The sequence below is a fragment of the Lampris incognitus genome, chromosome 14 (genome assembly GCF_029633865.1).
Source record: "Lampris incognitus isolate fLamInc1 chromosome 14, fLamInc1.hap2, whole genome shotgun sequence".
NCBI classification, from domain to species: domain Eukaryota; kingdom Metazoa; phylum Chordata; class Actinopteri; order Lampriformes; family Lampridae; genus Lampris; species Lampris incognitus.
The window spans coordinates 9,059,590-9,085,627 of record NC_079224.1 but is presented as its reverse complement, the minus strand read 5'-3'; the positions used below and the strand labels follow the sequence as shown (position 1 = coordinate 9,085,627).

Genomic DNA, 26,038 nt, shown 5'->3' with positions numbered 1-26,038 from the left:
AAGTTTGGTGCAAATACACCTTTTCCTCAATGAGTTACAGCCATTTATTTGGAGATTCTCCTAGGCTTTTTTTATTTAGTCAACGTAAAATCATGTTTTATTGGATATCTCCCAAGTTAACCAAGGACACACAATCACATGTATTTGTAGAGAATTTATTCCGGAATTCAAATAATTACTAAGTACAAAGACTGTTAATTACAAACTAATTACAACTAATTACAAAGACCGCCTTCCATACTTTGTTTTAAAGAGTGACGAAACGTATCTGTCAATAAAGGTTGTATCCAGATGAACTGATTCAACCCTCTTTGATCTGGACAGCATACTTTTGGTCATGCACACCACACAAGTCTTTTTTTTGTTGAAGCGTACTTTTCCTGCTCCCCAGAGTCAACTTTTTTTTTTGTTTTTTTACATTTGGGTCTCATGGGTGATGTTTAGGCACTCTTATCAAGCGGTTTAACAACCCTTAACAGCTTACCTGAAGAAGGGGGATGTGTCAGCTTTCTTGCTGCAGACCGTTTCTTTCCTGATAACTTGAGATTCTGCAACAAAGAACATGAATTGGACTGCTTTTTATAGAGCGCTTTTCTAACTGCAACAGCCACTTTACAATTTATCAATGACACACATTCACCCACGCACGCACACACACACACACTCATACACTGATGGCATTGTCAGCCATGCAAGGTAACAACCAGCTGATCGGGAGCAGTTGGGGTTAGGTGTTTTGCTCAGGAACATTTCGACACCCATCCATTCTCCTATTATCCAAACCTCTTATCCTGCTCTCAGAGTCACAGGGATGCTGGAGGCTATCCCAGCAGTCACTGGGCAGCAGGCCATCACACAGAACCGACATACAGTACACAGACACGCACGCGCACACACACACACACACATTCATATCTAGGGAGAATTTAGCACGGCCGATTCACCTGACCTACGTGTCTCTGGACACGGGGAATACATGCAAACTCCCACAGAGGACGACCCCCAAGGTTGGACTGCCCCAGGGCTTGAACCCAGGACCTTCTAGTTACCAGGCGACCTGCTCTGCCTCCAAGGCAGTGTTTCTCAACCGGGGGTCCGCGGACCCCTAGTGGTCCGTGGCGTAATTGCAAGGGGTCCGTGAAAATAAAATGTCTTAAAAAAAAAGATCCTATGACATTTATAGAAATAGGATTATTTTACTCAAATGTGACTGAGACCTTTATCTACCTAAACTATAAAGGGTAACAGGCCTTTTTTCTCTAATTACATCTGTTTCACAAGTGTAATTTATTGTATTTTAAAAAGAGATCTCGCTCCCGTTTGCATTGTTAAAAGTTACTGCATAAAAATTCTGTTGTTACATATATCTGAAAGTTACTGAATACATATTCTGTTTTGTTACACATATCTGAAAGTTACTGCATAAGAATTCTGTTTTGTTACATATATCTGAAAGTTACTGAATACATATTCTGTTTTGTTACACATATCTGAAAGTTACTGCATAAGAATTCTGTTTTGTTACATATATCTGAAAGTTACTGAATACATATTCTGTGTTGTTACATATATCTGAAAGTTACTGCATAAGAATTCTGTTTTGTTAACTATATCTAAGTTACAACTGAAAGCTCTTATTTTTGCCCCAAAGAGTGAATAAATGTTATAATGCAATTTAAAATGCAGTTTCTACTGTTTCTATCAAATTGCAACCCCCCTCCCCCAAGATCAGGTGGAGGGGTCCTCAGGATAGATCAAAAATACGCAGGGGGTCCAGGACCCCAAAAAGGTTGAGAACCACTGCCCCAAGCTACTGTTGCCCTGAATGCCGTCAACAAGTTACACAAATCCAGTTCGAGCTAGGAGTGATACAACACTCCCTATGCCGAGGGGCAGGCGCGCTGCGAGTGGACTGCAACCACCGACACACGTATTATGGGTGTCGACCTGCATTTCAGAGACAATCGGGGTTGTTTCTTCTATAAACGATCCATTAACCTTAATCACCGGCGTGTCCTGGAAGCAGTCTTCCCATCGTCGCCAACGCTTGCCGGGCGAAACAGCAGCTTCTCTCGCCACTTTCTGGGGGACGGGAGGATGTCTGACATCAGGACGTCTGACGTCATCCGGAAAGGAAACGCACCTGATGTGCTTGCGGTACCTCTTGCGCTGGCAAGTAAGACAAAGGAAGGGTTAAAAAAAGAGAAAGAAAAAGAGGCGCTAAACACATCTTTCTAAAAGTACGTTTGCTTCGCAACCTCGTCGCCAAACACTGACGTTACGATTCAGCCGAGCTCCCGGGCGTCGCGGTGACCTTACACGAGCGGTCACTAGACCGGCATGTGAAGTTAAGTTAAGTTACCGCTAACTCGGACCGCGGGAGCTAGCGAGTTAGCTAGCGGGCTACTTACCTTCCCGTAAGACATGGCGGCGAGTCGTGCGTCTGACGCGCTAGCCTTGCCGGGGTCTGGACACGCTAACGCAGTTTATGAAACGGGCAAGTTATTTGCCGATTCTTACACATCTGGTCCGTCCCTACGGCAACTTAGTGCCAGTCATGTCAACCCGCCCCGACGTCGGCGTCCGCGGCGTGTTGACGTCGGTCACGTAAACCCGCCCCGACGTTGGCGTCCGCGGCGCGTTGACGTCGGTCACGTCAACCCGCCCCGACGTCGGCGTCCGCGGCGTGTTGACGTCGGTCACGTAAACCCGCCCCGACGTCGGCGTCCGCGGCGTGTTGACGTACTCACGGGGAGCGCGCTCCTTTCCCGCGCCGGCGTGTCCCGGAGCCGCGACTCCGCCGTGGCCCTGCGCTCTCCTCCCCCCCGCCCGCCCCCCCTAACACAACCGCGGCCAGGTGAGACTCAAAGTCATCGCATCAAGTTAGACTGACGACAGACTGGAGAGTGTAGGGAGCGCACCAGGAAGGGAAATGCGTTCTCTCTCGTTCATATGCTTGACCCCCATACAGTGAGGGGATCCGGGGGCTCCGTTACGCTGTGCGCGGCATTTTCCTGACATGGTTTGGGTCCATTCGTCCCCGGGAGGGTCACTGCCAATCAATACATAGTTATTCCGAGTGATCACCTTTTTGTTATGATGAGACGTTTCTATCCTGGTGGGAGTGGTGTCTTCCAGGAGGACAATGCCCCCGTACACAGGACACGGGGGGTGGGGGTGTCCAGTGGATGGTTTGATGAGGTTGACAATGATGTGACTCACATGCTATGGCCTTCAGTCACCAGATCTCAACCCAACTGAACACCTACGGGAGGTTTTGGACCGACGTGTTAGAGAGCGCTCTCCACCACCACCACCATCATCAAAATACCAGAGAGAGAATCTTCTGGAAGAATGGTGTCCATCCCTCCAGTAGAGTTCAGAGACTTGTAGGAGCACCGAAGCTCTTCTGGAGGCTCGCACATTGGATGAGGCGGGTATAGACAGCGGATCTGATCAAATCCATTGATTCATTCATATTTACTACTCAACAATATCAGGTTCTAAACTTTTACACTTAACTCAAGCAAATGGTAGACGGAAGTAATTATAATTACACAGTATCAGTAAGACACTACCCACGACCGATTATCATCAAGTGGGAGCAAACCAGAATATTGGGGGGGGGGTATCCCCTGTATCCCATGTATTATGGTTACTGCCTAGGTCTAATTTTTAAAGTGTCACCATATAATGCTGTAACAAAGGCAAGCAGCCAGCCTAGGTAGCCCTTGAATCGGTTAAATCTTCACTCAAGGCACACGTTCCCTCTAGCAGTAAATGTTTCAGTTCCACAAAATACCTAAGTAGGACATTTAACCGAGGCTAGTTATTTATAACTGATCAAGAAGCTCATTTCAGAATGATGCAAAAGTGTGTTAAAATCAATCCCTTGAACTCAGACGTGAGGTTTTATTACAGCAAATCCATCCGAATCTCAACATCGTTCAAACAGCAGGTTAAACATACAAATGCTCACTTAACATAGTCTCTTTTTTTTTTATTAAATATGTAAAAAGCAGGTCAAGTTATTCACAAATAAAATGCAAACATGCAACACGTTTTGGGGAATGCATAATGAGTGGGACATTTAAAAAAAACAATTTACTATTCATTATTGACAGTACATGTTTACATTCCTTTTCATTTACACAATATATGACTAAAGCATTATGGTGCACTGCCGAGTTCAATTATAGTAAATGCAACATTAAGAAAGGGTATACATTGTACTTAATGGAATATAGTATGTCAAATTACTCAGTGAACTGACTCACATCTTCTCGAACGCCTGTGGTTCAAAAATCATCCGAAACGGAAACACCTGAAATAAAATTTGCGACCATGTAACAGACAGCAGTGGAAATTTGCTATTGACGTTTAAAATCTAAAAATGGTTCAGCGTGATAAGACTAGTCCACAATAAATGTTTCTTCCTTCCCTATGTTTGGCATACTAAGTCAACCTCTGTCACCACAATGTCATACCTGGCACCGATAACGCATTGTTGAGCTGTGATTTGTTGTGTTGATCGTCGTCACCCAGTTAATAGTTTGTATTAAACTACCGCGTTACGCAGAATTTATTGACCGTAGTGTCTCCCTTCACGAGGATGTGGATGAAGAACTATTTCTAAGACTAAATAAATATGGTGAGGGTCAATGGACAGATTGTCCAACACAGGATCAAATGTCAGTGCAACATATGGAAGGAGGTTCGATAAGAGCTACTAATGGACCCTTTAAGGGCATTACTTATTGCATTCTTATGATTAATAATGGTTGATATGTGAAAATAAACTAAAAAATAAAATAATAAAGACAGAATACAAAATAAAAGAGACAGAAGCTGGCACAATAACACTTACGCTGACGGGTAAAACGTTACCCGTCTGAACTTCAGCATTTCATCACATCTAGGAATTAAGTTTACTTTTCATCCACAAAGTCCTTAGAAACTTCTGTGATGGTCTGAGCTTGTCTGCTTGTGGAGGCTCTAACGTCGGACCTGCCACAGCATTTCACCAACAGTCACAAAAACACAGAATACTGAAGAATACTGAACAGAGGGTGTAAAAACCAAAAAAAAAAAAAAAAAAAGGGAGAGCTTCTTTTTAGGAGGTTGCTTCTTGTGCACAGTCTTCGAGAGAGAGGGAAAAAAGGAAGAAGAAACCAGGAGGAACCACTGTAGTAATCCTTTATCAGTTTCCCATGAAATAAAAAGGGGTGTGTGGTTGTGAAGGACGATGGTGGTCAGTACTCATCCTGCTCCTGTTGATCATCTGGTGCATCCTCGTGAGTCAGCTGCTCCGCCTCCTCGCCATCTCCCTCAGCCAAATCCGCAGCTCCTTCCTAAAAGAGCGATACAAAAACAAACAAAAAACAAAACAGAATACTAGAGCAACTGAGAATGACCGCTTGGAGGGCAATCAAATGCACACAAAGAACGGATTCTTCTGTCAATTAGCCACACATCGGAAACTCTCCTCACGGCACATGATGTTCCAACAGGGAAATGTACCCCAGCCAAACCGAGTCACTCGACTCTTATCTGTACTGTCCCATGTCACCACTTACCCATTTGGCATCAATACACACCCCGAAGCGTATTTAGATCAATCAAACAGTCGATCAGCGGTGGACTGACCTGCTCGTCTGTGGAGTAGAGGACCTCCATTAACCGCTCCACAAACGGGGCGTTCTCTTCGCCCTGCTCCTGGCACAGCAGCTCCACCTCTCGCAGCTTGCTGAAGTAGAAATCCCTCTCTTTCTCCACACCTTCCAACGCCAACTTTAATGTGTTCAGCTACAACAACAACACAGCGAGAATGGATGGTGAAATTAATATCCTTATTATACTTCGCTTTACATTCAAAGAAAAGAGATAACCCCACTTTGGAGAGTTAACACATTGGTGCCACGCACAAAGGCTTTGCACTCTGGAGTGCATAACTCCAGGAAGCCGCTTCACGTTGAAGGACTCAAAGCGATAGAATCCATATGAGATTCTGGCTGGTGTCATTACAGTTCAGCAGTAATATTATACATAAATCTTTAACTGCAAGAAGTTTCACTCAGTTTTGCCAGAAATCGTTCCTTGCCTTCCAAGTACACAATTCACAACAATCACACAGGTTTCAACTGAACTCCTGACAACTGCCTATATTGTATCATCCATACCTGTTCATTAAGCTGTGTGACCTGTGCTTCCAGTTCTTTCTCTCCTTTGGCAGGAGTTGACGTTGTCGGGACCCTTTTGGCCGACGAGGGCCTAGATGATGGCGTCGAAGACTTGGGCGTAGTAGAGCTTGCCCTTGAGGCCCCTGCAGCAGACAAAAGGATACCACCAGAGATCGGCCAGTCAATTTCAACCCATTTTGCAACACCAATGATTGATGACACGTCAACTTAATTTCTACACTCTAGGCATCTTGCAAAAAGGTGCTGCTTTCTCTTAGATTGAAAATTGGAAGGATCTTGATCTAAATAAACAACAACGCAGCAGTGGTTTATACAAATATAAATGCTTCTTACTTGAATGAGCAAATGCAAAAATAAACACAAATACCAATTTTTAAAAATAAACTGATGCTTGCTAAATGAAGTTGAAGTTGAAATGGAATAAAACTTGTAAGTTAGTTTTTAATACAGAAAAGCCCAACATCTGTAAGGAAGATATCATTATGTAGTGTAAAGGTCTTTTTGCCAGACACCATTTTCCAGTGTCTTACAGTAGTAATACACAACTGCATACATTTTTGGCACTGATGGCTAAAGAAATAATCCTCTCAAACCTGACTATGTTAGCACCATGCTGGACCCACTGAGTTACATGAGACCACGCAACCACTGCTTTCCACCATTTCGAGGATTACCTGCAGTTGGGGAGCTTGCTGCATGGTGGGACTTCTTTGGCAGGTTGAAGATCTGCTCGCCAGGATCAGGTGGAGGAATGGCATCCTGACCCTGTCTGGCCTGAACCGGGTCATACTCTTTACCGTCATAGTTGGCATCAAAGAACTTCTTGAACCACTGGATGAAGTCAAGGTTGTCCTGAAATCGACCTTTAACCAGCTTCTCTACAGGAATAATCTGAACGAGAAGGTAAGACAAAACCAGGGTTCATGCTTTAGAAATAAATAAATAAATAAATAAATAAAAAAGAACACTTGAATTTGAGAATCTAATACACTTGAGGTGAATGCCGATGAATGGCAAATGCACACATGGAGCAACAATGCAAACAAAATCCAGGAACTGATGTGAATGAAACTCACCTTGTCCACATTCATCCTTTTGAACGATGCCTGCAACACTTTGAAGTTGTGAATGTACTCGTGCTCCAATTTAGCTTGGAACTTGACCTTCTTAAGACTGATGCACCCAGGGAAAAGCATGTCCATGAACTGACAATACGCCGCTCCTGAGAGAGAAGTCAAATTAAAGCTTAGATCTCAAAGGTAGAACGAGTAGGATTTGTCGGTTGCGGTTGTAAATGCAATATTCAAAGTTGCCCCCGGCTCAACGTGGTGTTGTAGTACTTGAGTCCAGGACTCGGACTCGAGTCAGGACTCGTGACTTGACTTGGCCTTGAGCACCAATGACTCGGATTTGGACTCGGACTCGAGCATTGACTGCATTCGGACTCGGAAGTTGGATATGAGGACTCGGACTTGTGAATTGATAGACTGTTTTTTAGCTTTAGGCCCTAATAATTTGGCATAAAATGTTGATAGCTATATTAATACCGTAACATTATTCAATTTGGTGCAAGGGCAGGCACGTGTGTTCCACCTACATGCGGATTCACGTGCATACCCTCATGTTCAGTAACAGTTAGTGCTAAGATGCCTAAAGAGACGCCCCGACTCAGACCCAACCTTGATGACTCGGACTCAGGTGATGGGGACTTGACTCGGACTCTTCTTTGGGACTCAGACTCGAACACTGGGGACTCGAGACTCGATTCAGACTCGAGGTTTAGTGACTCGACTACAACACTGGCTAAACGTCACCAGAGGGACACGCCCCCTGACTGCAGTTACCAGAACACATCCCAGTGTACAGGCCAACTCTGCGCTGTTCTTCATCACCATCCTCTCCTTCAGTGCTTGCCGGCGGGTGAAAGCCAACCCCAGATCCACTCTCGTTTTGGAACGAGCTTTGTCCGCTTGGCGTTTCACCTCACTATATTTGTGTCTTTTAGGTGCTGTGTCTGCCATTGTCATAACTTCCTGTTGGATGTGTGCTTACGATCTCCATCTGGCGCCTGGTCACTACGTTTTATAGAGTCCCGCTACCCATAGGTTAACGCCCAGAAACATCCTGTACACAGCAAAATAAGACAAATACAGGCAGAGGACAGGGTCTCTAGAGATACAGACACCGCCACACACATCTAGTGGCTCATAAGTGATTTTTGAGAGGGATTATTTTTGAATGAGTCTATAATTTTTTTTAGGAAAATCCTACTCGTTCTACCTTTAAGCCCTTGAAAACTGTAACAGAAATATAGCATGTTAAATCCAGCAATTGATTAGGATCTATTACAGCTCTTTTACAACAATAGAAATCTGGAAAGTCTTCCATAGTAACCCCCCCCCCCATCAAGTAAATTGATATTTAGTAAGATCATTTATTGTGTTTTTCTGAAGATGTATGAATGAATCTTCTCAAACATGGCTACAAATGTGATTTTGATTTTATCAATATTCTCACAATTGAAGTAGAAAGACTAACATGATTTGTGGCTGGCTGCAGCCTATCACCATATCTAAATCGGGATATAACCTCACTTCCTCATCTAGGTCGTCCGTCAGGACACCCCAAGAAATAAAAGATATAAACAAGAGAGAATAAAGGAATTCATCTGCACAAACAAATGGGCTACACCTTGAGAGATCACCGTGTGTGTGATCCAGGCTGATTGCTATTGGATTACTTGGACACAGCAGGAGCACATGGCAGCCTGCAAGTCTTATTTTTAGACTACTCTCTGCCAGCGATAAAGAGAAGACGTCCCTCCAGGTTGCTTTAACAAGCTTATGCCCGCAAATAAAGGTGATCCCCATGTGTTGTCACTAAAATAGGTAATTGAAGACAACATGAAATGTCTTTCGAAGCGTATCTTGCCTCTGCAATGTGCTGTACTTCAAAATAAAATAGGATATTAGGCAAGCACAAAACACAGGGAGGTTTGTGATTGACTGAATGGTGTAAAACATGTGTTGACATCGGTTGGAATGTTCTTCGCCCGCCCACTCGGACTTGACCGTTTTAGAGGAAGGTGAGTAGATTTTGATCCAAAATAATTTTGAGAAAAAAAAAACAGATTTTTTTTTTTTGGCAAGTGAATCGATGCATAATGTAAGTGGGGAAGTTATCTTATTTTCACTTCATGTTGTCTTGAACAACACAGAGAGATAAAACGGTTTGGTTCTCACCTGAGGAGAGCTGCTCCACCTTAGCGTAGTTTAGACACAGAAGATCGTTCACCCAGGCAGTAATGTCATGTCTGCTCATAGTCTCCTGGGTTATTGAGGTAGAATATACGTTGACCGCCATTCCCCAACTGCAGACAAGAAGAAGAAAAAAACCCGTTACATTTACTATAAAATCAATGTTATTTGGGCAGAATCCAAAAAAAAGAAAAAGAAAAAAAAGGTACTAAAACGGTGCGTAACAGGACATTTACTCACATCATGGGTCACTTTACTCACTATAAGACAGGCCTAATTTTCAAAATAAATCCCAAAAGGATTACAAAACTGTAACAGTGATTTTTTGTAGACTAGACATATATATGTGTATATATATCTTACAAAACCATATCCGGTTTCAATGTTATATCCTTCTCTCATGCCGATGTGTGGCTAATTTTTTCTCTCGTCTCTTCTGCCGTGTATGTGAACTATGTGATGTGAGTCTCCCCTGTGTGCATGTGTATTCTGTCCTCCTGTCAGGTCTACATGGTGATGGTGGTCACGTGGCTCAGGTCGTGGGGCTGTTCTGGTGGCATCTGGACACTGATTGGCACCCTGCTCATCATATTCTTCACATGTCTTAAAATTCCATTACAATTCTGTAAATTGTGTAAACACAACATCCAATGCACGCTGTCCGTCTTGGGACAGAGATCCCTCCTCTGTTGCTCTCCCTGAGCTTTCTTCTCATTTTTTCTCCCTATTACATTTTTTTTTAGGGAGTTGTTCCTTATCCGATGCCAGGGTCTAAGGACAGGATGTTGTGTTGCTGTAAAGCCCACTGAGGCAAATTTGTAAATTGTGAAAATGGGCTATACAAATAAACCTGACTTGACTAGACATGGTCCTAGAGAGATAATAAATGCAACCCTCTCAGAGACCTATCTATCATCTTTTAAACAACCAAATGGACTGGATTGTTACACGCAAACTACATTTTCACGTAAGAGGGTGTACTGATGTTAATCCAAACCACCTCGAGGTCCAATGAACCCTCCTGTTGTCTTATGGGTCACAACGGCCCACAACAGTGTTTAACAGCAGAGAAATTACTCTAAATGATCTTTTTTTCCCCCAACCTGAAATGCGACGACTTGTCCTAGAGTGACCCCAACATTAGAAAAAGTGAAACACTGCTTTTGTTCATATTTCCACGAAAGCTGTACACCACTAGGGCACTAGGATTGTCTCGGGGTCACGTTTGACCCTGTTAAAACGAGTGGTGTCCGCTGACTAAACGCGGTCTTTCTGCACCGTGAAGAGGGGAAACCCCAGGTAGTCACCAAGTGTGTGATAGGGCACTAGGATTGTCTCGGGGTCACGTTTGACCCTGTTAAAACGAGTGGTGTCCACTGACTTAAACGCGGTCTTTCTGCACCGTGAAGAGGGGGAACCCCAGATAGTCACCAAGTGTGTGATAGGGCACTAGGATTGTCTCGGGGTCACGTTTGACCCTGTTAAAACGAGTGGTGTCCACTGACTTAAACGCGGTCTTTCTGCACCGTGAAGAGGGGGAACCCCAGATAGTCACCAAGTGTGTGATAGGACACTAGGATTGTCTCGGGGGTCACGTTTGACCCTGTTAAAACGAGTGGTGTCCACTGACTTAAACGCGGTCTTTCTGCACCGTGAAGAGGGGGAACCCCAGATAGTCACCAAGTGTGTGATAAGGGCACTAGGATTGTCTCGGGGGTCACGTTTGACCCTGTTAAAACGAGTGGTGTCCACTGACTTAAACGCGGTCTTTCTGCACCGTGAAGAGGGGGAACCCCAGATAGTCACCAAGTGTGTGATAGGGCACTAGGATTGTCTCGGGGGTCACGTTTGACCCTGTTAAAACGAGTGGTGTCCACTGACTTAAACGCGGTCTTTCTGCACCGTGAAGAGGGGGAACCCCAGATAGTCACCAAGTGTGTGATGAATGACGGGTCGTTTCTTCCTGCAAACTAGCTTCGGGGTTTAAAATGAAATTGCTCAAATTTAGATGTTTAACGAAGGTGGGGGCCATAAGCGACCCTTAAGACAAGGGCGGTGTACAGAACGTGTGGACGACACAGTCTGTACACCGCCCTTAAGAGAAAGCAGTGGTGTCAACACTTCCATGGCAGCATCTCTGGACGACACTGAAAAAGCCCAATACAGTGACTCCTGCCCAAATCAACTCATCAGGTATTTGGCTCGTTAGCAACACGTGAAGGGAGCTCAAAACTACCGAGTGCTCGAGCGGGCCACCCTGCAACAGGATCGTGTCACCGTGTGCATACGACCTGCGATGACGCGCGGTGCGAGAAAAACGCACGTATAACGAAACGAACAACCCAGGGGGGGGGGCGACATTCCCCAGTCCCCGTCTTATTTTTCCAAGTGCGCACTCCGCTAACGGGACGAGCCGGCTGCACGTCCCCGCAGCTATGGTGACCCGGATTGGGGCTGCGAGCGCCACAGCGAACCAGGAGGAGCGGGACGGTGACAAGACAACGCACTCCCCCCCCCTCCCCCTCGCGTGCAATCGCTAATAATACGATTTAAGTGCCGGTATTTGGGAGAACCAAGGAGACGCGAGGGTAACCTTGAACACTGATCCCATCAGCGGGGGTGGGGTGGGGGGTCCTGTCTGCTCCTCCGCCGGCTAGCTACGGCCGAATCTGGGGCAGCCCTTCCCATGTCAACAAAGCGGACGCGCCGTTAGCATGCTTTTGTGTTAGCCGCGCAGGGGTGGTGGTGGTGGGGGTACAAGCACAGCCGATCGTCCCGGGGTTTTGATGCCCGGGACGATCCACGTCGGAACGCTACAAAGTTCCGACGTGCAGCAAGTTCGGATGCGACCCAGACCCACAATGCCACCGGAGGCTGGGACCGTTTCTGGGATTGTGTGATTTGACAAGTTCGGACGCCGGATGAGCTCACGTAGTGTCCCCGTCCTCCCTTTCCCGGTGTGATCCGTGTCACCCCCCCCTCCCACCCGGTCGACAAGCGCCGCCGTGCGTGTGCCGGTCCGCGTCGTTAAACCCCGCCGGGTGGCCGGCCGGGCGGGTGTTAACTCGGGGAGGGCCCTTAAGCGATTTACGCCATAGCTTCTTCGGAGAGAGAGCCGTGACAGCGGAGCGGCTGGGTTTTTGCGGGGCTGGACACACAAGCGAACCAGACGGTCGGCGAGAGGCGATTATCGCCCGAAATGACCGAAAAGCAGCTTTCTATCCCCCCCCCCCCCAAAAAAAAGCCTCTTTTCTGTTGTCTAGCGAGACCACGTCTAATGCGGCATTACACCCGTGTTACCTGTAGGCGCGCTCTCCTCGCACTGTGTTTTTTCTGTAAGGAATGATGTTGGATCCGTTGTCCGGGACGATGTCGTTGTTATTCTCTCCATTCGGGGAAAGTGCTTGGGTGGGACCAGGCATTGGCTCTCTGGAATAAGGAACAGATATATTCTGTTCTTCCCTGGCGAAGAGGACGATGCAAAAAATACTATGAAAGCGCCGCACCTTCGGGCTCTCTCTCTCTCTCTCTCGCTCTTCTATTGCTCTCGCTCTCTCTCTCGCGCTGTGTCCGCTCGTTCTCCACAAATCTCCGCTGCCCTGACGTCGCTGCGCGCTGCCCACGTGACTGCTGGGGGTGGCCGTCCGTCTGCCTCTCGACAGCGGCCCCGCTACGTTTGCGGGGGGGGGGGCGAAATATACATGCAAACGATCCGCTTTTGTGTTAAGACGATCGCCCCATCGACCCGCAAAAGCAACGCTGGACCTTCTTCTTCTTCTTCTTTTGTTTTTTTAAACGTGTAAATGAGGATCTTTAATCAAGCGCTCGGGCAAATTCCTGCCCAACTGGAAAGTCTTCCAAGGATGAAAGGGAAACGGCAGCCCTCCCCGGTTCCGTCCGCAGACCATGAAATGAATGGCTATGATTGAATTACTTTGTAACGATAGGGAAGAGACGCTGGACGCTCTCTCTCATTCCCCCTACCTCTCTTTTTCTTTTAAAGGCAGATAGGAGCGGGCTGATGAGCACGTTGACCACACACACACCGGGCGCTTCTTTTGAACCCAGACTTCATTGAAAAGTTGAGCACGGTTCAGCACAGTATGGACCGACACGTCACTGATCACGTCAATACGGAGAAACTCACGACTGTGCCGGTTCTCCCCCACTGGAATCCCGCGCAGTCGGATCATTGGGGGCAATCGTTTAAACCTTTAAAGCCACGTCTCTCTCTCTCTCTCTCTTTCAAAAAAGGGAAACTAATGTTGAATTCAGACACGTCTCGCCATGTTCCACTCAAAAAGAGTTACAGACCATGCTTTTCCTGTCAACTTCGTAGGACTTTATTCTGCACATCCCGAAACACGTTTACCTCGACGCATCCACGTGCAGCTACGGGGCTGAAGGGCTACGGGGGCATTTAAGGATGGTTGGGATGAACTATGTCGACTGCAGAAACTAGTGCAAATCAAATGCAGTTTTGCTCGTATTGAAAACATTTTCTGAATAAATACAGAATGAGGAAAATAAAACTCCTGGTTCTGTAGAGAACCTAGGTTCTATGAGCTACTCCGTAGTGCTATATTTACATATTGCCCTCTGACCTGGCGAGGTCAGAGGGCAATATGTAAATATAGCACTACGGAGTAGCGATAATAGAACATGTGTGTTTTTGAAAAGATAGAAAAAGAAAGCCACTCTATTTCGTCATTGTATTCTTACAATGAATTTGTTCCCTGCATTTCATCCATTCTGTTGTATAGGAGCAGGGGACAAACTCCAGTTCTTCTTTCCATTGCCTTGCTCAGGGGCACAGGCAGGAGTATTAACCCTAACATGCGTGTCTTTTTGATGGTGGGAGGAAACTGCAGCACCCGGAGGAGACCCCCCGCAGACACGGGGAGAACATGCAAACTCCACACAGAAAGGACCTGGGACGGCCTGGGGTTCGAACCCAGGACCTTCTTGCTGTGAGGCACGAGTGCTAACCACTGGGGCCACCGTGCTGCTCAGATAGGCCTATGGTTGCTGAAGGCTTAAACTATCACCCCGATGGCCTGTTGAAGGATGATGAGAAGGTTCAGCAAAGCCTCTCAACACCGAAGTGATCAGTGAAGTTTTAATGTACGCTTCTAAATAATGCCTGACAATGTCTTAATGGGGTCTGGATTAAAAATAGAAGCGAACCTATCCTTTAAGGTAATATAACATGCTGTTTTGATTATGTAGTACCAGAGCCCTTTGATGACATCATGAGTAAGACACGGGCTGATTCAGCTACTCCAACAATATCAAAACTTCAAATGTACCTCTGTCTAGCTGTCTGGATGACCATAGGCTAACCAGTAAAGACCAGTAAAGACAGGTTTAGTAAGCTATAATGGGTGCAAGCTTTATGTTACACAAGACAGGTCTTCTTAACCATTAGTAGGGACAGAAATGCTCAACGCATCAGTACATTTAACATCAGAACAAAATATGGGACTACCAACTTGAGGTTTTTCAGACAGTACAAGAATATGCACACACAGGACACATAAGGACCCAACATTGGCCTTATGGTTGTATCCATTACCGTTCTTCTTCTTCTTTCAGCTTGTTTCTCTTATTTCTCAGGGGTCACCACAGAGGATTTTACAGTTTCCATCGGTACCCTGTGACGGCACAGCACCAATGGCGGCCGTTGTTAAACCGGGCCTTAGCCGATCCCGTATGGAGCCTCGACTGATCCGGTATGGTCTTGTCAATCCGTATAATCCATTGTCCAAACCGCTTATCCTGCTCTCAGGGTTGCGGGGATAGGCTGCCGCATCCCCACGACCCTGACTCCTTATAATGAGTTACTAACATTTTACGTTGGATGCCCTCCCTGACACAACCACTAACCCTATGGATGGGGCACAGGTAAAGCACTGGATGTCATCCCAGTATTCACGGACCTGCACCCACGCCTGTCGTATTGATGTTCATGTTCACACTTTCAGAGGCAAACTTTTCATTGTGGTGCATTTCCATAGACCTCTTTTAAGAAGGTGCTATGTGTAATACGTTGTTTTACCTAAAGTATAACATGATTAGTAAATATGAGCACAGATTACTTAGTGGTACTGATTTCAGATATATTACTGCATTCTGAAACACAGTTGCTTTTGCTGTGGTTTGATGCCTCCTCCAAGAACTTGGCACACACTCAACAATATCCATTGAGGGCGTTTGAAATGTCAGCAAAATGTGCAGCAAATGTGTTGTGTATCCATTATCTATCTATGTAAATGTGTTTGTCTTGCTTGTTTTGATTTGTTGGTTTTGATTCACATTGCTAAGTGATAGAGGCCAGGACTGAAGTAGCATTACACATAGCACCTTACAATATAACAGAATGTCCATCTCTACCCTCAAGACGTGGAACAGAGCACATAATTCCTCTGAAAAGTCAGATAATTTGGGGTCCCCTAACAACATCAGGTCAAAAGTCATGTTTACTTATGTCATTTACTAGATGGTACACACAAAAGCACATTGCACAACAACTAAAAATCTTATCTTCACTACAGTATCACCCCTGTGTTAGTTAAAAAAGTAATTGATGTCTGCACTAATGACCCAAAGCATACAGTAACCCATTTCAACTCCAAGGTAAGCGAAAGCATTAAGAAGAGCCGGCATGCAGGGCTTGTTTTAACTATGTCCTGAGTGACGGTCCTGCACCACTTGTGGGTAGAGTGATATCAGACATAATTTGACAGCACACTCTATGGACCTATTTTTACATACATCTTGTGTTATCTGTCCATGCCTTGTGTGCTGACGTTCTCTTTCCCAGGGTACACTCAGTATGACAGTGGAAAATGTATTACCACTAAGGGATTCTCTGACCAAAGAATTTAAAAGTGGTCCAAAAATGACCAGGGTACGGTTAGTCTTAATTCAGATATTGGACATTCAAGTGAATTTAACGGACCGTCTTCAAAAAGTGCAGTTTTTGTGTGACAAAAACTTCCAATTGCTTCCCATGTAAAATGTCCAACTCATACAAAACCAAGTGTGTTAGAAAGTGCATGACAGGTGGGTCATAAATATTTACATTACAAAAAATATTGTATGGTCTGGAGACGGTGGCACTGACGAAAAGGCAGGAGGTGGACCTGGAGGTGACAGAGTTGAAGAAGTTAGGATTTCCGTTGGGAGTAACGAGGAAGGACAGGATTAGGAACGAGTATATCAGAGGGACAGCTCAGGTTGGACGGTTTGGAGACAAAGCAAGAGAGGCAAGATTGAGATGGTTTGGACATGTATACACTTTCTAACACTTGGTTTTGTACGAGTAGGCCCTATATATAGGTTGCTATTGAATTTTTTGTTATATAAATAGTCATTAAAAAAAATCAACAAACATTATTTCATAGATGTAATTGCTGTAGATTTACCTTCCTGTTGTGCACACTCTAACACCTGGTTTTGCATGAGTAGGTCCCCTAGTGACTTTTTTTTGGGTAATATAAAAATGATTAAAAAACGACAAAACATTTTGTTCAACAATGCACTTGTCGTACATTGACCCTCCCGTTGTGCACTAACACACCTGGTTTTGCAAGAGTTGGACATTTATATGGGAAGCTACTGCAGCGTTTATAGTGCAGAAACTGCACTTTGAACACCGTCCCTTGACCGGTATCTCACTGCAATATCACTGAACGTCCATATCCTATATGCAAATCAAAACTAACTTCACCCCGGTCCAAAACCAAATGGGTTTTTCAGAAAAAACGTGTTGCTTTTCCATGCCAAAAACCAACACCTTACTGTCTCAGCATTTACAGCATCCCAGGTATGCTAGCTGGCCGGCCGGCTGGAGGGAGCTGTCAAGACGGTTTTCCATAGCGTTTACTGCCGTCACTTACACTTCCCTAGGCCCCCTTTGGTAGGCTACTTTATTGCCGGCGCTAAATTAAAACGACTTTTAAGAAACGCCAAACGGCGCCAACATCGACGCCGATCCGCGGCTAGGTAGTGCCGTCCTTCACCGGAGCGCCACGCCACCTCTGAAAGCGAGCGTTCACGAGAGCGTCTCTAAACCAGATTTCCCAACGTTCACAGAAGCCGCTCGCTTGCTAAGCTAACCAGCGTCCGGGCAAACACGTGGGCGACAGTTTTACGCACATCTGCCTTTTAGAACTTCCGGCCGAGGCGTTTCGTTGGGAATCTGCCCCGCTATAAGATGCTGGACTCGGACGTCGCGTGCCGCCGGCGAAACGTTGGGCGGGTTAAGATGACGTCACGCCAGGGAGCGATGGATTTTAAAGGCAATTTTTTTGTGTGTGTTTTTTTTGTTACAGAAACATGTTTGGCTAGCGTGTCAAGACGGGACCCACAACCGACGTGCGAGATCCGGGCGTTTTAGGGAAGGTCTGTGCGACGCCAACGCCGAAGTGCTCGGCACGTCTCAAAGCGGAGCACTTTTCGGGGCGACTAGTGTGAGAAGCCGAGGCACAACCCGAAACTAAACCCAAAAGCTCCGACGCGGGCGGGCGGGCGGACGTGAAAGGGCGGCCGATAAAGCGGCTTACTCGGCGAAGGAAAGCGAGTAGAACTCACCAGTGAACTCGGGTCCCCGAGGCTACACGGCGTTTTAAGACGGCTGGTTCTCCTGAGTCACCCCACCCTCCCGACGTCCAGCTGCAAACAGAGGCGACGCGAGGAGCGCGCGCGCGTTTGATTGGACGACGCGTCACCGCCGCCCCGTCCGATTGGCCGGGCCGTGACACATGGTGAGCGTCGAGCCAATCACGCCTCGATGCGTTGCCCGTTGACTGCGACTGACAAGCTTCTTCTTCACGCACTCCCCCGTGCCACTTCCTCCTCTTAGCGTGAGGATCGTTAAAGGAAAAAAAAGCATGCTCTTTTAAGAGGCCTGTGGTCTGCCTACTTTGCATTTCATTTGCAAGCAGCGAAGCGTCCCAATGTGTAGGTAAGGGGTGGGCAGAAAATAAAAACCCGTCTAAACGCTCCAATATCTGAACATAAGACTAATATCGCCTATATGCCAAAATATGCTTTTTAGCTTGATCAAAATTGAGGGTGTCATGCTGCGGCACATTGCAGTGCGAGTTGTTACAATAGCTGGTGTCATCAAAATGCCAAAATGCAAATCCCAAATTACGTGTTAGGCTTTCAAATGACTTCCCAAAGAGCAACATTGCTGTGGCCTGCACCCGTCCCACACCCGGACACTTTCATCCGGCCCACGTGCTGTGTGGAATGATGGCGCTTGGGTGGTCCGCTCCTGTTTGCCAGATCTGGGCCCGAACCAAGCCATAGCGATGCCACATGTGCCACATATTTGCCAAAGGTGGCCCATATTTGTTTTTGGTGATATTTGGGCCATATTCACCATTTACCACACGGGCCACTTCAGGGTCACATCCGGATCCCGTGTTGCCCAGAGCACCGCGTCTTTACCAAAAGAAAGGCCCACATTTGATTTGGCATATTTGGGCCATATTTGCTGTTATACATGTGGGCCACTTCAGGCTCACATCCATTTTGTCAGGGCCATCAGTGCCGCATCATTGCCTGAAGTGGCCCACATCCAGATGCTATCCGGGTCGACTATGCTGTCTGAAAAGGAAGTGTAAAGCCCTTGAATTCATTCGACATATAACGGTCTCAATAAACTGTAACTCGACCAATAGAAAACCTTAAATATTACAAGGCCATGGGTTCATAATGATGAGGTATGAATAATTGTGAGTATAAGCTAGAGAAAAGGCCCGTTCATTAAAGGGGAGCAGTAATGTATGGGCACAAAAAGGGGCATCTGCTCCTCAGTGGTATTTTTTACATACAAAATACTACCGAGTACCGTTGGATATGGTTTGCAACCAACTGGTCAGTCTCTGATAGAGCATATCCAATCAGACATTTGTGAGATTGCATTCCTCCCCCTCTAACAGCAGGGTGCACTCACAGACTTGATGTAAGACAAAGGACATCTGGGCGAGGTATTTCTACCGCAAAGGAGCCAAGAGACTCATCACAACTATTCACACACGCCTAGACTTAAGACTACACACTGAGCTGAACGGAAATCACTTTAAGAAGATTTTATGTGACCTTTTCACACGATGAGCACCAAGAGCAGGTCCTACAGACCAATGCAGTGTGGATGGGATCTACTTGGCAGTGTTCAGGCCCGCGCGGATGGGTTTCAAATGAAAATGCATATTAGTTTATTCATAAATTGATATTGATTCACCCGGTTATTGTTATCTTAAACCGAGAGAATAAAATTCTCATTTGCAATATCCACACGACTTTGGGTTGCGGTACTGGGTGACTGCTTTTATGTTAACTCAGACAGGACGTCTCTGTGATGAATTATAGACAACAGGTCGAGAGCAGCCGACATCGCATTTATGACAGATAATAAATGTGCACCGCCAAATGATGCCTATTGAAGTGTGCCGTGCCGGGAATGGAAGAAGAAAGAGATAAGAGTTCATAGGTAACAAAAATTGTGGTATTATGTCAACACTTTATTATGCATCATCACCATGCAAAACCACTGGTATGAACTAGCCCAAAAATCAAACTAGATATATTTCACACATTTATGATTTTAGATTGGCTTGTCACTCGTCCTAAAGTGACCGGGAAAAAATTATACACACACTCGGAGTACATCCAGAATGCACATGTATCTTGGGTGTGCGATTTTGAGAGAGCTTAGGATGGAGGGCGGGAAAGAAACCCAGACATGCTGACGTTTTGGTCAGGAGATCAAAACATAAATACAAACGAGAAAGCGATAGATCTAACAATCTCAGAGACCGCAGTAAACACGCTTTGTTCAGCGTCCTTGCCAGTGTCAACCCTTTAATCTGGGCAATTTGGAGTCCTCGCGTATCCTATTATTATTATTAGGGCCCTGTGATGGACGGCGGCCTATCCAGGGTGTCTCCCCGCCTGCCGCCCAGTGACTGCTGGGATAGGCTCCAGCATCCCCGCCACCCCGATTGGGATAAGCAGCTTGGATAATGGATGGATGGATGGATGGATGGATGGATGGACGTGTCCTCCACTTTATCCATTGTGTCTCATCTCATCCTCCATCACAACACTTCCAGCTATTGGAGGTAATTCAAACTAAAGTGTCACTTTTTTTTTTGGTGGATTTCCCCCCTCTCTTTCTCCCCAATTGTATCCGGCCAATCACCTCACTCTTCCGAGCCATCCTGGTCGCTGCTCCACCCCCTCTGCCAATCCGGGGAGGGCTGCAGACTACCACGTGCCTCCTCCGATACATGTGGAGTCACCAGCCGCTTCTTTTCATCTGACAGCGAGGAGTTTCGCCAGGGGGACGTAGCGCGTGGGAGATCACGCTATTACCCCCCACCCCAAACAGGCCCCCCCGACCGACCAGAGGAGGCGCTAGTGCAGCGACCAGACGCATACCCACATCCGGCTTCCCATCCGCAGACACGGCCAATTGTGTCTGTAGGGACGCCCGACCAAGCCGGAGGTAACACGGGGATTCGAACCACCGATCCCCTTGTTGGTAGGCGACGGAATAGACCGCTACGCTACCCGGACGCCGTACTAAAGTGTAACCTTAACACTTAGTTAGCAGAGGGGATAAGTATCAGCAGGCTGAGGCCCTCGGAGGAACACATCACCGTCCCCCCCCCCCCCCTCACATTCAGTACGGCCTCGTGCTCATCCAGGGAATCGAGCCAGCGTCTCTGCCAAACAGGTGCAAAGTGTTGCTGCGAGCTACGAGCCGCTTCCACATTTGGGATGAGCCCCGTCGAGAGTTCATCTGCTCGGCAAGGGCGGCGTGCACAACGTGAGTATCAAATAAAACCCGAGAGCCTGACAAATCCCCGTCTGTCGCCTCACAGGACAGACTTGAGGGGCAAAACAACAACACGAAAGCCACTCGACGCAAACAGCAGGAAATCCACCGACTAACGTGAACCTCTGGCCGCTGACGCCGGGCCAGAAGTATGAGCAACGTACATATTACGTGATTTTATTTTAATCTATTACTCTTGTCGTCTACTGTCTCAGGAGCACGCCAGGCCTCGGACCGCAAACACGCCGAGACCCGGCTTACCGCTCCAGACATGTGAGAACTTAAGCTCGAAAGAAACAGACGTGCCCGTCCTCAACTACAGTACCGTGTGTACTTGCCCGACCGCAAGTCAAATCATACAAAACGAGGATTAAAAATCAACAAACACCTCGCGAGAGTCATCTGGTTTTTATGGCACCTGTGGTATAACTGACAGCTCAGCTCCTTATCGGTTCACAGTATTCTCTTTAATATGCGGCTGGTTAAAAAATATATCTATACATAAAGGTATTCTTATGGTTTGGACGTAACGGTGTCTTCGGCTTCCGATTCTCCGCGTCTTCGCCACCGTCCTCGCCATCTGCCCAGTGTCGTTTTCCTTCAGTGTCGTCGCTACTGTTGGGGTTTCGTATTGCTCACCTGTCAAAAGACTGGCGGGTCTCAAACTGCATGTCACAAACACAAGACAAACACAGGGCATCAGTACAGCGAGGTGACAACAACCACAGACAGACAGAACAACACAGGGCATCGGTACAGCGAGGTGACAACAACCACAGACAGACAGAACAACACAGGGTATCGGTACAGCGAGGTGACAACAACCACAGACAGACAGAATAACACAGGGCATCGGTACAGCGAGGTGACAACAACCACAGACAGACAGAATAACACAGGGCATCGGTACAGCGAGGTGACAACAACCACAGACAGACAGAACAACACAGGGCATCAGTACAGCGAGGTGACAACAACCACAGACAGACAGAACAACACAGGGCATCGGTACAGCGAGGTGACAACAACCACAGACAGACAGAACAACACAGGGCATCAGTACAGCGAGGTGACAACAACCACAGACAGACAGAACAACACAGGGCATCGGTACAGCGAGGTGACAACAACCACAGACAGACAGAATAACACAGGGTATCAGTACAGCGAGGTGACAACAACCACAGACAGACAGAATAACACAGGGCATCAGTACAGCGAGGTGACAACAACCACAGACAGACAGAATAACACAGGGCATCGGTACAGCGAGGTGACAACAACCACAGACAGACAGAACAACACAGGGCATCGGTACAGCGAGGTGACAACAACCACAGACAGACAGAACAACACAGGGCATCGGTACAGCGAGGTGACAACAACCACAGACAGACAGAACAACACAGGGCATCGGTACAGCGAGGTGACAACAACCACAGACAGACAGAATAACACAGGGCATCGGTACAGCGAGGTGACAACAACCACAGACAGACAGAACAACACAGGGCATCGGTACAGCGAGGTGACAACAACCACAGACAGACAGAACAACACAGGGTATCAGTACAGCGAGGTGACAACAACCACAGACAGACAGAATAACACAGGGTATCAGTACAGCGAGGTGACAACAACCACAGACAGACAGAATAAGGCGGGAAAAAAATCCTCAATAACTGGCTAAAGTTACTGATACAGCTCATTATTATACTGACCACTATCAACTCCCCCCACCCCTCCATTTTCTCCCCCAATTTTACCCAACCAATTACCCCACTCTTCCGAGCCGTCCCGGTCTCTGCTCCACCCCCTCTGCTGATCCGGGGAGGGCTGCAGACTACCACATGCCTCCTCCCATACATGTGGAGTCACCAGCCGCTTCTTTTCACCTGACAGTGAGGGGTTTCACCAGGGGGACGTAGTGCGTGGGAGGATCACGCTATTCCGCCCCCAGTTCCCCCTCCCCCCCTGAACAGGTGCCCCAACTGACCACAGGAGGCGCTACTGCAGTGACCAGGACACATACCCACATCCGGCTTCCCACCCGCAGACACGGCCAATTGTGTCTGTAGGGACACAATTGGTTGGTGAAAAAGTAATCAAATTAACAATCATTGATAATCCTGTCCAGAGATCATGTTTGAGAAGGACCGTTGATCTCACACCTTTTTCTGGTTCAATAGAATCTTCTAGTCGTTTGACCCAACCACAGCTCTTAGATCACCAGTCCTAAAGTTGGAAGTCTTGTGGTCATTGGCTTTTCTCTGTTGTGAGGAGCATCTGCCACTAAACCTAATCTCAACCCTGCCCTCAAAACATCACTTACGACTTCACCATACTTTCTACAAATACTGACGGTTTGATTTTTCCAAAGATGACTTATTGCACTCATGTCCTCCTGCCATAAAGCTACAGCTGAATGTCATGACTCCTGCAGACTGGTATCGTCCAGGTCAACATGTGTTTAAAGCTGCAACAAGCAGCTTTTCACTGATTAGTCATCAGCCTCAGTTTATCTTGATGCCTCTACATAAGCACATGAGACCATCAGCGTGATTATGTATTGTTGTATAACGACCCTCAATGAGAAATGGAAACGGATGAACTGCTGTGGCGACCCCTAACGGGAACAGCCGAAAGTAGTAGTAGTAGTATAATGACCCTCAATGCTTGTCCCTGGGTCAGATTCCCTGCACAATATTACAAAGCTATTTACGGCACACAGCCACAATTACACATACATTACCATATATATATATATATATATATATATATCACTGTATAACTTACAAACAGCTATTTTTCCTCAACACCACTAAATCACTCTTTTTTCTCCAAAACACATGAGTATGAGTTACCAGAGGTTGAATGTCAATCTTTGTAACAAGAGGCAAAGGTACTTATGCAAAATAAAGCTTTTCTTCAGTAAAACACTACTGCTTTTGTCCACCAGGGTGCGCAAAGTGAACAAAACTCCTCATAGGAGCTTTAAACGTAGAGCTTAATGAAAAATCTCAGCATTTTCAGCAAACTTCTGGATTTGTGTGTGTGTGTGTGTGTGTGTGTGTGTGCATAGAGAGCTACACCAACCTTCTAGATATGAAGTCTGCACCGTACACTGGTCATTCATTCATTCATTACCCAAACCCGCTTATCCTTACTCAGGGTTGCGGGGATGCTAGAGCCTAAGCTTCTAGATGACTGAATGTGTGGTTCCTCACTTGTCCTGTCCATGGTGAAATCAATGGTGCAGTTCAAATCCCCACCTATGATCAGCTGCTCCTGACCATACCTCTGCAGCTCATCCCTCAAAACACTGAGAAAGGCTAACCTATCAGCCCCCTGAACTGAGGCATATACACTGACCAAACAGAAAAGGCACCCTTCAGTTTCTACCCTTACGATCAGACACCTCACCTTAACTCCACAGATGATACAATTATATTAGTTAGTAACACTGATACCCCATCACTGAAGTTGGTGCCATGGCTGAGTACATGACCCCTCCGACCACCACCATTGTAGGTCAGTGGTATTCAGTTATATGCCATGGAGGTCCGTGATTGGTCTGACTGAACTGATTCGTCCTCCTTTCTGGGTGTAATTGTGTTAATCGTTGAAATCATCTGGTGCAGCATTGGGTTGCAAAGAAAACTGCTGGATAGCTCAGTAGGTAAGAACTTCCCCGTCGGAGATCGGGGGTTCAAACCCCGGTTGGAGCAAATCTCCCGTAAAGAGTCCGTGGCTTAGACTCCTAATGCTATACAAGCCAACTGCCTCTCAGACGTACCTTGCTTTGGATAAATGTGTCTGCTAAGTTCACTCACTCATTCATCACCAGCTGCTTCTCCGGGGTCGGGTCGCGGCGGCAGCAAGCTAAGTAGGGCACTCCAGACGCCCCTCACCCCAGCAACACCCTCCAGCTCCTCCTGGGGGATCCCAAGGCGTTCCCAGGCCAGATTGGACATGTAGTCCCTCCAGTGAGTTCTGGGTCTACCCCAGGGTCTCCTCCCAGTTGGACGGGCGTGGAAAACCTCCAAAGGAAGGCACCCAGGAGGCATCCTAATCAGATGCCCGAACCACCTCAACTGGCTCCTTTCGACGTGAAGGAGCAGCAGCTCTACTCTGAGCTCCCTCCTCACCCTAAAGACCCTATGTGTCTTTAGGGTGCTAAAACTAGCTAGCTAGGGTGCTAAAACTAGCTAAATGAAATTCTAAATTGAAAACCTGAATACACACAGACCTCCATGGCACATAACTGAATATCATACACACAGACCTCCATGGCACATAACTGAATATCATACACACAGACCTCCATGGCACATAACAATGCCAGTGGTATGGGTGCTCACAAAAAGGTTTGCGAATTCTCAGTTCCTAATGCTGGACTTACCTACCAGGAATATGGACTTGAACGCCGTCACTGCTGTAAAGTCACCTGTAATCACAGGAGGAACATCGCCAAAGCAAAGGGACAAGGATTATAACAGAGAGGCAGCACAGGGATGCAATACAAATAAAACATGGAGTGCGTAGCGTTCTCTCTCAGTTCGCTTCGTCACAGTCATTCAAAGTGCTCCTCACCATGCAGGCTTTCTCTGGCTCCTGTCTGGCCTTCATCAGCTCCTCCATCTTGTGTTCCTCCTCCAGCTGCCGCTCCAGATCACTCTCATAGCTCTCTTCCTCGGCAGCGCTGGCGGCCCTATCACCAACACAGG

The 26,038-nt window shown here is 46.8% G+C and overlaps 3 protein-coding genes across 7 annotated transcripts in view; all 3 read right to left on the bottom strand.

Annotated features, from left to right (window-relative positions):
- spidr (scaffold protein involved in DNA repair) overlaps window positions 1-2,559 on the bottom strand; it is a 46,960-nt gene extending 44,401 nt beyond the window's left edge. For 2 of the 3 annotated variants that reach the window (XR_008811317.1, XM_056292521.1), the window contains exons 1-3: window positions 2,412-2,559; window positions 1,999-2,169; window positions 485-548 (exon numbers count right to left, since the gene is read on the bottom strand). Coding sequence is in view for 2 of the 3 variants with exons in the window: in XM_056292521.1 (XP_056148496.1) it covers window positions 485-548; window positions 1,999-2,169; window positions 2,412-2,426 (250 nt within the window). In the remaining variant the exon portion in view is untranslated. The remainder of the gene's footprint in view (window positions 1-484; window positions 549-1,998; window positions 2,170-2,411) is intronic. The other variant, XM_056292522.1, reaches the window with a different exon arrangement.
- Window positions 2,560-3,985: 1,426 nt separating this feature from the next.
- On the bottom strand, window positions 3,986-25,932 carry mapre2 (microtubule-associated protein, RP/EB family, member 2). 3 transcript variants are annotated; one of them, XM_056292528.1, is made up of 8 exons: window positions 25,905-25,932; window positions 25,714-25,758; window positions 9,443-9,570; window positions 7,277-7,422; window positions 6,875-7,091; window positions 6,180-6,322; window positions 5,647-5,805; window positions 3,986-5,351 (listed from the first exon to the last, which is right to left on the bottom strand). In XM_056292528.1, exons 3-8 carry the CDS (start codon window positions 9,561-9,563, stop codon window positions 5,253-5,255), a joined length of 885 nt encoding a protein of 294 aa, XP_056148503.1. In that variant the 5' UTR covers window positions 9,564-9,570; window positions 25,714-25,758; window positions 25,905-25,932; the 3' UTR covers window positions 3,986-5,252. The 3 variants fall into 3 exon arrangements, with proteins under 3 accessions (XP_056148503.1, XP_056148502.1, XP_056148501.1); XM_056292527.1 differs by lacking the exons at window positions 25,714-25,758; window positions 25,905-25,932 and adding an exon at window positions 18,053-18,124; XM_056292526.1 differs by lacking the exons at window positions 25,714-25,758; window positions 25,905-25,932 and adding an exon at window positions 12,758-12,992.
- Window positions 19,980-26,038, bottom strand: part of dtna (dystrobrevin, alpha) — a 31,867-nt gene continuing 25,808 nt past the window's right edge. Inside the window, 3 exon segments of the mRNA XM_056292524.1 lie at window positions 19,980-21,976; window positions 25,718-25,758; window positions 25,905-26,022. Coding sequence (XP_056148499.1) covers window positions 25,741-25,758; window positions 25,905-26,022 — 136 coding nt within the window. The 3' untranslated portion in view covers window positions 19,980-21,976; window positions 25,718-25,740.